The 14,460-nt window shown below is 44.6% G+C and overlaps 1 protein-coding gene across 1 annotated transcript in view; it reads left to right on the forward strand.

The window, feature by feature from the left end:
- Positions 1 to 14,460, forward strand: part of PSMD7 (proteasome 26S subunit, non-ATPase 7) — a 62,773-nt gene that overhangs the window by 29,506 nt on the left and 18,807 nt on the right. The window contains exon 5 of the mRNA XM_069635511.1: positions 3,263 to 3,343. Coding sequence (XP_069491612.1) covers positions 3,263 to 3,343 — 81 coding nt within the window. The remainder of the gene's footprint in view (positions 1 to 3,262; positions 3,344 to 14,460) is intronic.

The following is a 14,460-nucleotide window of genomic DNA, read 5'->3' on the forward strand; positions in this document are numbered from 1 at the left end:
GATATTGAAAGAGGTGTACTTTGGGCAGAGTTTGCTTAGGTTAGCTACAGTTCGGAGAATCGGGAGCTCAGTTTTATCATCATTCAGGCATAGGCCGTGGGCGGCCATCCATGCCTGATTGATTTGGCAAATTTTGTTGACAAGGGCCATGTCCTTGTCATAATAACCAGTCAGAGGTATGAGGATCTGGGGCTCATCTGCATAGTTAGTGTAGGTGACACCCAGATGGTCCAAGTCGTCGACTAGATCTGTCCCAGCATTGCTACGTCTCCCATGTTGGTCCTCTTCCATGACTTCATGGTGAATGTGGAAGTCTTCCACATATGCATTTTTTATGCACACACAGGGGCCATAACCTACACCGCTGTAGACTGGCAGGGCCCTTGTTGTTCATGGGGATCCTGCTCAGCAAAGGGCCTTACTAAAGGTGTGTGTGGTGGCTTTTTCAGTGTTCGGCCTCCACCCTCCTGCACCTCACTTGGCTTGAGGTCTCCTTGTATTATGCCTCCGCTATCACTCATGATTAGCTGTTGCCTGGTGAGAGTGAAATGCTTTGACCTGGTTAGCGCATCCACTCAATGTCTACATTTCAAGCGTTATGCATTTTTGTTTTGGTCAGTTAACTCTGTATGGGCTGGGACCAATCTTTTATTATTGGAAGGCATTGACGCACGTGTTGTGATCAGCTGAAAGTCTCAGCTTTCTATATTGGCACATGCTAAGGTTGTGGCGACATTATATATGTGACCATATATATGTAGGGGCTGCAGGAGGGGTGTCCCCCTCATGTTCCGTATTAATGTCCCCACAAAAACTCACCTAAACAAATGGTACACACCCTTCCTCAAAAGTTTAAGACAGCAAAAAAGAGACACTGAAGCCACCTGGAAAAAACTCCCTTCAGCAGTGAATAAACTCAAACTTACCAAACTAACTGCCCTTTTGCAAAAAAAGTTTACCTTGCAAAACGAACCTCCTTCGACTCCCGCATTTCCCAGGCAAAATCAAACATGAAGGAATTATTTTCTATTCTTGAAGTAGAAACCCCCATAGCACCACTAGATACCTGTTCCAAAGATAAAAACTGGTGCTCAGAAATCCAAAATGCCTTGGCTAACAAGATTGCCACCCTACAAAACAAAATCTCTAGCAAGAAAGCTTCCCCTAATGACCCTCGCCCTTCCAAATTGCCTGAGAAGCTTACTGTAAAGGATACCACCCACTTTAACTTCTCCAAAGTCACCACATTAGAAGTAAAGAAAATGATTTTGTCTCTGAAACCTTCCAATTGTCAGGGCGATCTGTGCCCCGCAGAACTCATTAAAGATGCTGCCCGCGACCTTTCCCCGTTCATTACTAAATGAATCCATGCCTCCTTCTCTACTGGTTCCATCCCCACTAATTTAAAACAATCCTGGGTACTCCCACTACTAAAAAAAAAAAAAACATACTTGACCCAGCCACGCCTACTAACTATAGACCCATAAAGACTGTACCATTCCTCCTAAAAATATTGGATAAGGTTGCCCATGTACAAATTCAGAAGTATTTGGAAGAACACCACCTACTAGGAGCCAATCGGGCTTCTGTCCACAACACGGAACCGAGACTGCTCTCATCGATCTTAAAGCACAGATCGACAAGCTTAGAGACAACGGCCAAGCTGCCTTACCCCTCCTCCTAGACCTCTCTTCAGCTTTCGACTTGGTCGATCACTCTGTCCTATGCATGCACCTACACACTTCAGCTCACTTCTCGACTGAGGCCATCACATGGATCAGATCATTCCCCAACGACAGGACCATGAGCCTTTTCACCCACAGCTGCAGCAGACCCTATACCCATCACCTGTGGTGTGCCACAGGGCTCCTGTGTTTCCCCCCACACTATACAACATATTTACCAAGCCCCTTTTCAATGATCTGGATCACCTACACGAACTACGCAGATGATGCCCAGATCCTCCTTCCACTTTCTGGAGATTACGGGAAGGATTTGGCCTTGGTGAATAGGGTGTACATCATCATCAGGACTATGCCTGAAGGATGATAAAACAGAACTCCTCGTCTTAGGCCCCACCACCAGCCTAAACAAATTAGGCCCTGCCTATTGTTCTTTCACAATCGATGGCCATAGCATCAATGTAGGACAAGAGTTTAAAACACTAGGCCTTTATTTGGACTCTACCCTTTCCTTCAACAGACAGGTGAACTCCCTAGCCTCCTCCACGGTGTACACGTGCAAACTGATTCGTGCAGCCAAACCCTTTCTATCGACACTAGCTGCTTGACCCTTGCTAGAGCCCTCATACTGTCCCGTTTGGATTACTGTAACGCTCTCTATTTGGGTCCTCCAAAGCCACCACCAGCAAACTGCAAACTCTCCAGATAATGCTCTTAGAGCAGCACTAGGCATCTCCAAAATGAAGCATATTACCGCACATTCCCAGCAGAATCACTGGCTCTCTATCAATGACAAAATTCTCTTAAAAACCGCCTCTCACGCACAAATCACTCAACGCCGCCCCGATCTATCTGATCGACAGATTTCATAGACAGACCTCTTTGAGACCCATAAGATCGGCCTACAAAGACCGCCTTTCGATTCCTAATTTCAAACGTTCCACAATAGGGGGTAACGGCTTCCCAGTGAAAGCAGCCAAACTGTGGAACTCCCTTCCGCCATCTCTCAGAATGGACCTGCCCTTTCAGAATTTCCGTTCTAAATTTGTTTTATGGCTGAAAACGTAGGCCTTGATGAATCACTTCCAAACTACCAGCTGTATATATTGCACTGCTCACTGCTGTCACTTACTTGTACCTTTTGCCCATCTGTATATATGTATATCTCTCCGTCTATTACTTTTACTATGTATACGTATAATTTCTGTACTTGTTGTAACTAAGCTTTGCAATCTCTTGTAAATGCTGCGCACTGGTACCTGAGGGTATGACCGCGCAATACAAATAATAAAAACAAACACAAAAACGGCAATTTTTCTGTGCTTTTATTTTGTATGCTGATGTTTTATTACATGGAACCATAGCAATTGTGACCTGCATAATTGAGCTCTGTCCATGAAGACCTCCCCACCTGTTTGATATAGACTATGCCCCAGCACTGATTTTCATTTCGGCCTGTTTTTGTGTGTGGCTGGGATTTGCATACTGCTCAATCGGAGGTCACAATTTGGCCAAACTGTTTCCACTTGATTCTGGCGGAAGCTTGAGACATCTAACAGATGTGCAACTTTCTTTTTCAGGTACTTGTGATTATTGACGTGAAGCCAAAGGATCTGGGACTGCCTACAGAAGCTTATATCTCGGTGGAAGAAGTTCATGATGTGAGTTTAGTTGCAACCATCTTCTATACTTTCACTCTTTACATCATGCTTCGACTCTTGGTTCTTCCCTTGTTACTGGGCCCTAAACATATGTTTGACATCCTACGTGCTTGCATAATTTTCTTGCATGCCTTTTTGCTCCCATGCTCTTATCAGGCCACAAAATGTACTCTCGCCAAAAGCCATTAAATGAACCGTAAGCAAATAAGAAATGACGGTCTGTATGCGTGTAGAGTATTGAGGGGGACTATTATGACTGACTAGTAGTTTGCAACTATATTTTTGTGGTAACAGTTTCTCATATTTATGCCCCGCAAAGTGCTTCTTTGCCCCTCACCTACCCTTCTACCTGTTTGGCATGTTTGTTTGGAGACTGGCCCTAAACATGACTGCAGCAGTCAATTGTTGTGCCCTCTCCTTTAGTTCATGCATGCCATTACCGTTCCGTGTACCATACGTGTCAGTCCTCCCTATTTGTTGTAAATGTCTGCTTTGCATCTAATGGGCTTTTCATAACACGCCCTTTTTCATTGCTCTTTTAAATATCCCACGCCTTACTCTGGAGGGTTTCTACTCGTTCTTCTCACTTCTAAAACGGTGGCAGCGCTTTTCCATCATTGCCAGATCTTTTCCTAGCTCTTTGTTGTGCAACTGTGTGCACTGTAAACCTGTGCGCTTAAAAAAAAAATAAAAATAAAAATAAAAAGATCCCCACTTGCAGTAATTTGGTGATTTACAGAGCACTTCGTACCTGGATCTTCTATCACCATTGATGCTCTGTACAGTTTGAGGCCCTCCTTTAGATTGCTTGTTCAGTTTCTCCCTAATAGACTGTTTTGTTTCCCAATTGCTTGTGAACTTTCATCCCATTTTCATAGCTCTTTATGTAATGATTGCTTTCCTGCCTCTTCTGTGCCAACAATTGGACCTATGCAATTTCTTCCCCGCCATATTTTCACCTTTTCTGCCTGCGTTTTTGCGTCCCTACTGATGCTCATTAGCCTCCAGCACTGCTGTGCTCATATATATTCTTCCCACTGTTATGTGCTCCTTTTACATCTCATGTTGACCTCCCCGTTCTACCTGGAGCTTTGCGATTCTTGCATTCTTTTGAACATACATTTTTCTTCTCTATCTCCTTTGAGTACTCTCCCTTTGGTCTCTTCTCTCCCGCCTCATCACTTTAGCCATGCACTGCCATTAAGAAAACTCCCTCATCCTCACACTTTAACTCTCCGCCACTCCATAGCAGTCTTTCCATCAAACTTTCCTTTTCCGCAACCCCTTTTTGTGTTGAGGGGGCATTCATAAACATTTACTCTGTAAAGTGGGAGAATGTGACACAGAAGTTACTTAAAGGTAAGCATTTCATTAACACTGATGCCACGTACATTTTCCTGTGCTGGCCTGGCCACACTTCAGGAAGTTAGCTGCACCCCTGACCAAGCTTTGTGGTTACAGGTGTGGAATTATATCGCAACAACGTTTTCCCATCAAAAGCAGGGGTGCTAGAGAACTGATTGGATGGAGGTCATAGTGCATAGTTCTCAGGCGAGTGCAACCAAGAATGTTGCTAGAGCGCCTCTGGTGAGGCCATTCGTGGCCTTCTTGTAACCCTCAGCCCATATGTGCCCTGTAAGATAGGGGGGGTTATACATATATGGGAGGTATATAAATAAAGACACAACACAGCTTTATTAATGTGTGTGTTTTACATAGACTGATTTACCTGACTGTACCATGTTCCCGACCATGGGGGACACATGGAATCTTGAGGAGGCTGAAAGACAATGGCCAGGCCTCCCCTGCCAGGAGACGGACATACTTTGGATTAAAAAGAAAACATTGGAAGGTGACTGTTGAAGAGGGTAGATGGAGAAAGCAGGGCATACAAGAAAGAGAAGAGCTGCAGTCCCTGTGACATGAGCGTGGCCTGAGGCAGTGAACCGACCGGCAGCCAAACCTAGCGGGGCCATAAGAACAGTAAGACCTGGGCTGCATTTGCCGAGCGATTCTGGTGAAGATGACACCAAGGTCTGGGGCGGTGTGATGTGGCGGCCCAGAGCGTGGCCTAGTGGCTACAGGCTGCCCGGAGCGTGGCCTAGTGGCTACCAGACCACCTGGGGGTCAGTCCGGCCAGCCCAGAGGTGATGGAAGTCTCTGGGCCGCATGTGCAGTGCAGCCAGGGTGAGAATACCATGGCTGTGCTGCTGAAGCCCACCCGCACTGTTGCCGGGGGTGGGGGGGGCCTGCACGCGTAATCCGCTTTCCCTGTGGCCAGACTGGGAGAGTGGCAAAGCAGGACTTGGAGCCCTGCCTATAACATCCTATGCCGCTGGGGCTCATCTCCACGTGCATCGGCTGGTCGCTCGGACTACGGCGGTGGGTGGGCCTGGGCGGAGTTCACCAAAGACTTTGCCCGCTTGAGAGCACTGCCATGGTGGAAAATATTAACTATTACGATGCCAGCAGGGGCTCATAAGCTCCAAGAACTCTTTGGGGCTGGCAGAGCCCAATTAACTAACACACCGCTACAAAGAAAATTAAAGTGCCAACAACAACGCCCTTTCAATGGACATTTAAAAACACCACCACAGAGGAAATGCGAGCTTGTGGAGCCCAGGGATAGAAATCGGGACACTTCCACGGAGGAAAGAAAGGGCTGCCAAAGCCCCAGCAGATTAGAAATTAAAGAAAGGGCGGCCCAAGTCGCTGCAAGGCAATGTAAGGGCTGCCAAAGCCCCCAGCAAAGCAATCATTATTTCTTTTTTTTTCTGGTTGCCCTTGTTAGGAACTGTTTCCCTGAAGGGCTAATCACCCTGTACAAGCCACCCGCGGCTGAGCGGGGCAGTTACACTAACCAGGACAGCAAGGGCGAAACCGACCATAAGGTTCTGTGTTTGTAGAGGAGCCTTATTAGGGCAGCGGCTTCATTTTAAGTAATTACACCCAGAAAAGTACTTGTGAAAAGTGGGAGGCTGTGATGTGGAAGGGATGAAGCCCAGGGTGGAGAGCTTGAAAACATGCTCATGGTTAATACAAAGAGGGGTTTGTGCATGTGGCATCTCCTACTCCTGTAAACGTGTGGTGAAACGTAGAATGGGGAAACTGAATTGGGGCTGGTGGTGAATTGAGCAAAGAGGATAGTGTTCAAGTTTAATAAGTTAAGCATTTTTGTATAAAAGCCTTTGAGGGCACCACTCCCCCTCTGGTGTACTGTGCCTTATTAACATTTGGAACTTGGTATTGTGGCCCGTATCCTGAATTAACCTTTTGTTTGCAGGTTGCTTATCGCCTCATCAGAGCAGCTGCTCTAGGATGGTGGGGGTGATGGCAGTGGGTCCGTTCCTGGCATAATGTGCTCAACCAGGCCAGGAAAAAAAATAGGTGCTACACTATTCCTTGGTAGTCTAGGATTGCCTGACTTGAGCATATGCCGCCTTGTGTACCTGATGGGTGAAATATATGGCCCAATCATAATGTTTGAAACATACGTGCCATGAGGCTCTGTAGTAGTGGCTCTGTGGGTTGATTCTTGACGCGGGGTTTACCGGAAACTGGCCCAAACGTATTTGGCTGACTGGGGAGCCTGTGATGGTGGCTTTGCTTGTTAATTCCCCAATGGGTAAAGTTTGACAAGAGCAGGTCCAATAGCATTTTGCTGTCAGAGGAACTACTGCGCTCTGGGATTGTGGTGGTGAGCAGGAGTGTATGGATAGGTTGTATGACCGTGGTTGCCATCTCCTGGAGTGATAGCACTGTGCTTCCTTATGGGAAGATAATGATTTAAGCTCTGTTATGGGTGCTGTTGGCCTCTGGTTTCCAGGTTGCATTGTATTTGTCATTTTATGTAACACCCTTTCCCCAGTTGTATGGCCTCAATGCGCTTTGTGGTTGAAACTCCCTTGGGGACCAAAGTCCATGTGTGGGAGATTTTAAGAGTTAATTTTAATATGGTTGTGTGCATTTTGGCAGGTTAGGACTTGGGTGGGCTGGATCGACGCCAGTAGGCAGCCCAGAGGTCAGGCACGTGGGCGGGTGCTGTTGGGGAGGGGGGGTGGGGTTTAGGATAGAGTGCATGTGTTTTTAAGCCTAAGTCGCTCGATTTTAGAAAGATTTCCTATGGACCTTACCCGAGTTTTCGTCCATTAAACGCATGCAAAAACAGGCACCAGGGTGCTGCCATTTTGTGATAATCCTATCACTTGCCCCATCGCCCCTGAGCCTGTCATTATCAAAACATTCATATTCCCCACCTCTCTCCGTGACGTTACTGTGCTGCGTACGCAAACGCGCCCAGTCGTCTTCTACGCGACTTCACACAGAACCCGGGAACCAACACAGATCAACTCGCAACACAGCGCGCCACAATTTGGAATATGAAACTGTACTTTAAAATCAAACAGCAATACAGTAAATTTGGTAAAGTACATTTATTTGACATTAAATGTTTAGAGAATATTCAGCAATTGCCATATTAAATCGGAATGGATTTCTTTTCTTTTCTCTCGATCCGCAAATCCGCAAAAGTTTATCGTGAGTCACGCGCTGTTCCTTTATGGTACACAGGGTGTTGGTTTTCGTTAAAAGAAGCACTTTGGATGCACAGTGAACCGCAAGGCTGTTCCATCAACTAGGCACTAGGCCACCGTAAATGACGATATGTTGCTTCTAGCCGCTAGTACCACGTAAGGGCATATGGCCCCTTGGCGATCGTCCCATAAAATGGTCAATGTTGTGCAGTTGTTTACAAGAAGCTGCAGCTGGCGGTTGAAAAATCCATCTGCCGGGGTCTGGAATAGGTGGCAGTGGCAGTACGGTAGGATGTACCTGTTTAGAAAACATACAAATTGAAATTAGTCTCACCAGCCGATCCTTATTACTATTATTCATTTTATTTATTACGGGCAAGCTGAAACTATTTGCTTGCGAGGATAGTGCAATGGAGTATGTTCGGCTCTAAAAGCAATGCGAAAACTAACGAAACGCACAAATTAATGAGGTTTTTTTTTACCGTTGAACCACTGAGAAACGACTGTCTACATGCGTGTCGAATGGGCACATGCATGCCCATGTGCCCGGTAGAAAGACGATCCCACAAATGTTGTACTTGCTCTTCATTCATTCATTCCGGTATAAAAGTGTCTAAAGAGTTTCTTGCATTATATTTGCCATTTCCATTGTATCTCTGCGTAATGCAGTGCGTAAATCCCAGTGTTTTCGTGCCAACGATTTTTCATATACTGAACTAACATGAAAAACAGTCTAGTTTCAGAATGTTCAGCCTTATCGTCTCTTTCGTTATTGCCCCCCTCCTTCAAATGAAGTCCTTTCGGCATGGTCCCTGTCTCTCAAGGTCAAAAAACAATAGAACCTTATACTACCAGTGCGATTCACGGGCCTCTTCAGCCCGCGAGCAAAAAATCAAAGCCGCTGACCTTCACTCTGCATGAGCGTACATTCTTACTTTGCAACATCCCGTGTAAAGCCATCTGTGAGAAATTGAATTTTCGACTCCATCTTTGCACAAGGCCTCAATGTGCAAATGCGAACAGGCTTCTCTCCCATCTGCAACGCCTCGCTTGGCGCCTTCTAAGGCCCCCCAATTTTGTCCTTGTTGTCGGCGAGCTTTGCAGCCCTAGAGAACCATAACTATGGAGATATTGACTTTTTGGGGGAAGGTCAGGGAAAGTATAAAGTACCTGAGGAGTTGAGTTGAAAGTGAGATTTGTTTGTTTTATTATTTGCAATATGCAAGCCTCCCCTCGGTTAACGGTGCGCAGCATTTACATAAGATTGCGAAACTTAGTTACAGCAACAAAAATATATACATACACATATTCACAAGGTCAGCGATGTGAGGTGAATAGAGAGAGAAGTCAAAGATGACACCCATGTTGTTCGCCACCCAGGATGGTGAATAGAGGGTTTAGGGTTAGCATACTTTGTATGCACACTGTACAATAACATTATTTTCAAAAAGACAATCGGTTTACAATGATTTATTTAAACCGGGATTTCAACTTCTCAACGAGCTCTGCTTTGGGTGGAAATGGCACAGTGGCAATGTTTGGTGGCAATGCATCAGTGCTCTGCACAGAAACGCTCAAAATTCCATATCTTTGCTTCTCTAGTACACTAACAATAAGGCCTTTAACAAAGTCGAACTCCATTTCCTCATATACTGGTTTCACCACCCATTTCTTGCTACTTTTTCCAAAGGTCGTAGTGCAGCGAGGCATCCCTACATTTCCCGTAGTCCTAGACTGTTCACGGCCCACATTCTCGTTATGGGCCAAGACCGCTAGTAGAGTCCTATGTTTCATGCCCTGTATACCGAAATGCAATCGCTTTGGCCTGTACTTTAGGCACATATTGTGGAACACCTCCAATTCTCCTGTGACAGAATTCTGTGAGTCCCCTCAAATCTCTTGATAGTTTTATCGAAAAAAATCTTCTCAATGACTTTGTGTGTAGGTGAAGATGCAATCAATCACTTCTTCTTCCGTGCCTCCTCTGTGGACAAAGGGCCTTGTACACATTGGTGGAAATGTTGTAGGATTTCCACTGACCCTTCACAAGTTTTGGAGCTCCACCAAAGATGGTTGCTGATAGACTGGAACCACTGTGAAATACTTTCAAAACCTTTTTTTTTCCCTGCAGCTGAGATTTTCTTATTGATTGATTTAGCAAGATTTAGCAAGATGCCATACGCCAAATTGATGTTTCATATGTGGGAACTGCTCTCATTGTCTTGGCAATTGAAACGTGTCTGTCCGTGGCTATGAGGTCGATGTGCATTCCCCTTGTTTGTAGATATTGCAATGATTTTATAAACCCTAGTTTCTCCATGGCCACTGAGGATTTACATTGGGACACCTGCACAACCACCAAACTCACAATTTTCTTACTATCCATGTCCTGAATTGATGTTTCATATGTGGGAACTGCTCTCTCATTGTCTTGGCAATTGAAACGTCTGTCCGTGGCTATGAGGTCGATGTGCATTCCCCTTGTTTGTAGATATTGCAATGATTTTATAAACCCTAGTTTCTCCATGGCCACTGAGGATTTACATTGGGACACCTGCACGACCACCAAACTCACAATTTTCTTACTATCCATGTCCTGAAAGTGGTAGGTGCAGTACTTGGCAGAAAATCCAGGGCTGTTGCACTGTCCATCGCCGGCTAGCCTGAATCGTTTCCCTTCGAATGTACTTGCTAGAGACAATTGTTCAATTTTCCAAGCATCACTAATGGCCGGAAACAGATAATCATGTTGGTATTTGTAGTACTGCGTTTTAGAAATAAAATGGAGTCCCACAAACTGAAAGAAAGACTCTAACTTTCTAAAACTGGACCCACTAAAAAGTGAGGCAGCTGCACACAGTAGATTGTCTGCTGGCAGCTTCCCCAGCATCGGTTGTGCAGACCATGAGAACGCATGATTTTATCTACAAGCGGCATGTATTTTGACGTTACTGCCTTGTTTTTGACGAGTCACATGAATCAATGGCTCCCCACATACTTCCCCCTCCAACTGAATGCCCACATTTCAGCATACTTATAATATACATCAAACAACTGTCGAATACTATGTATTTGCCCTCTTTCATTAGACGGTCATCCGGCGTGAAAGTTGTTTCGGACTGTGCCGTTGAGGACATGTCAACAAATTTGAAAGAAATATCGCTGATATCCAGTTCTGATGCGTCGTTGGGTGCTGCTGTTGGTTCATTGTCATTTCAACATCTGTTACTTCAGCATTGATGGGGAGAACACAACAATGTCAACAGCTTTTTGGGTGGGTGTAGATTGTGTGAATTGATCTGCGACTACTTCAGAGCTATCTTCAATACATTCAGTATCCTCTTCTTTTGGTGGTGCGGTCGAACTGTAGCAATGGTACAATAAAACATTACTGGATTCTCCGGACAAATTCAATTCATGTTCTGGCCATTGGACATGAGCATCTCGAGTCTCAACACGCCGCGTCTGAATTAATAGTTCCTCCATAGTGTAAATGGTCTGGCAAGCAACATATCTCATTTGCTTCACTGTCTGTGTATGTATAGTTCGTACACCCACGGGTAACTAGAGGACAGATTGGTATAGTATAGTACAATTGACAGGAAAAAAACATAATATAGTCCCCAACACAAAACAATTCCTAAAATGATGAACTGTTTGTAACTAACCTTATTTTTCTTTCTTTTCTTTGCAACTTTCTTGACTCGAACTTCAACATCTGCACGCTGTTGCTTCGATTGGTTTCCACATGTCCTCCGTTCCTCTTGTGCTGCAGCGACTATATTTTCTGGATCCGCATAGACAGCACGGAATGACGCTCCATCGACTCCCTGAAACATAGTACTTTCATTACTATGTATCACAATATTGAAAACCTAAAACACGTGAGGACGAACACACAGGTACATCTCAATAGCTAAACACGAATTAAACATTGTGTAGAACAATCAAACGACAAGTATTCGAGCTCTGATGATCTAGTTCGATGGAACTGTCAGTATCCATACCTCTGGCTCCGCATGGACTGCCATGAATGGTTGTATTGGAGAGGAGGCATCAGCAACTCCCTGAAACACAGTACTTGCATTAGTATGGTTTTCAATATTGGAAACATAACACACACTTGGGGTCGACGGCACAGGTACATATAAAGAGATAACCACAAATGATGCATTGTCTAAAAGAATCAAGGAATATCTAAATATGATCAGATTTCATCGACCTATTTCTCCGATTTCTTTACATCTGCATCACCTACAAGGGATGTTGTAATTGTAGAGGAAGCTCCGCCGTCTCCCTGAAACACAGTACTTGCGTTAATAGGGAAGAAAGTATAGCAAATGGAATCACGTTCTATGATGACGCTCGATGGAGCTGTCATTTTCCATACCTTGTGCTGCCGCAGAATATGTAGGGATGTTGTAAATGTAGTGCGCACTTCTGAAAGCTGTTGCGCTGATTCGTATACGCAAGGTCCCGCTTCCACTTCCCCTGGAATTACTTGAATGTCAGGCTCCGCATCAAGTGCAGTGGTTGACGATCCAACTGCCTGAAACATAGTACTTGCATTAGTAAGGATTACAATTATGAAAACATAACACACACTTGGGGTCGACCGCACAGGTACATCATCAATGTCTAACCACGAATGAAACATTGTGTAGAACAATCAAACAACAAGTATTCCAGCTCTGATGATCTAGTTCGATGGAGCCGTCAGTATCCATACCTCGTGCTGCTGAAGAACATCTAGGGATGTTGTCAATGTGGTGGACGCTTCAGCATCTCCCTGAAAGACAGTACTTGCACTACTATGGATAACACTAATTATAACTGAAAACAAACACCAGTGGACGATAACTAAGGTGTATGTCAATTGGAAAGCACTAACCAAACATTTGGTAAAATAATTACATGATACAATAAAAATATTACTTGACATGCATAAAACAAGTCTGTAGCGGAATAGCCAAGTAAGATTACCTGATACGCGCTAGAAGTGGTTGATAACTGCGAGCACGTCACGGATGTAGAATGTTCCTGCTTCAGATTCAAGGGATAGTCAAGCAGTTGTAAAGGTAAATTGATTGCTAATGAAATGCCAGTATTAAAAATGGCCATGTAAGGAGACAGAATACTTGAGAGTAATGCTATTGAAAATGCGCAATATAGCACAGTTCCCTGTGCCCATATATAGATTTCGTTTGTGGGTTATGAAATCGAAAAAGAATATATTGATAAATGTCATTATTCAAAAAGCTATACACTCATATCAGTGTCGATTATTACAAGGGACACAACACCTAAAATATCAATGAATCCATTCGGCTACCTACACACTACCGCAAGGCCTAAAGCTAAATCCGGACACTTGACTCACCAGTGGCGGAATGTGGACGAATAGAGTGGGAGTAGCTTTCGCGAGCAATTTCCGTGTCGTTCGCCGTTTATTCTTCTTTGTTACCCAAGATGTTGTGTACATGTTCGAGCAAAAGTGCCGGCTGCAGATGCGGTATCGATCACCCCTCTTGTCCTCTAAGACTTGTTGGACTCTACTTTCCAGCGTATATCCGCAATGTCTGACCCATTCTCTTATTCGATCAACAGTTTTTGGAAATACATGCATTGTAGTGCCTTCAGATTTAGCATGGGTCTTCGAAGGGCAACCGCTAATCGAACAGGCAGGCAATGTTGAAAATTCTGAAAAGTAAATATCGACATTATTATACAATCTTGATGAATAAAAATGTGATACAAAAGTAAATTAACCATACAATGTTCAATGCAAGGTTTGTTTTGGTCACAGGAACTATACCAGTTCATCATGTGCGGCTTAGTATTTGCATAAGTTGCAGAAATGTATAAATGATGTGCCTAAACTCTGAACATGTGACTCGTCCCTTAGATGTTCTGTCTTGCACGAGAAGGCGACATGGCTTACATTATAGACTGGACCCCTGAAGGATGCAATTCGATGACAATTGACACAGATGAAAATAAATAGATCTATTGATAGCATAACAATGGAAACTCAAGTCAATATTAATGAGACCAATGAACATAGCACACTGTTGAGTACTCTAATCGCAAATAGATAGAAATTTAAAGATCAATGAAATATGACTAGGATACATGGCCTTACCTTGACCAACAAACAGTTGGATTCAGCAAGCCGAGCAGTATGTTGCAGGAGAACAGGTAGATGGCCACAGGTAGCACACTGACGAGTTTTCTCGAAGCGGTCACAGAAGTTCACGGATAGCACGACGACGAGCAGATTAGCATAGATCTCAGTGGTTCTCAGGTAGCACGTTCAGGAGTTGACTTGCAAAGCACAAAGATGTTCTCATGAGACATATCAAGTGGTTTATAAAGTATTACAAACGGGTGTGTTTGTGAATGAATTACGTGTGTATGTCGTGGTATTACGTGGTTTGCAGGGGGCCAGCCAGCGTGAGGGGGGTGGGGGGGTCCCTGGCCGGACACACAGAGTCTGAGGAGGCCATGTGAGCGATGGCCCCTTGGCGTGGGATACCTTTTGAAGTGTACATGGTGTTTGGCACCTTGGCCGTTCGCGCCCCTGAC

The sequence above is a fragment of the Ambystoma mexicanum genome, chromosome 1q, assembly GCF_040938575.1.
Source record: "Ambystoma mexicanum isolate Mex_15411 chromosome 1q, UKY_AmexF1_1, whole genome shotgun sequence".
Lineage (NCBI taxonomy): Eukaryota > Metazoa > Chordata > Amphibia > Caudata > Ambystomatidae > Ambystoma > Ambystoma mexicanum.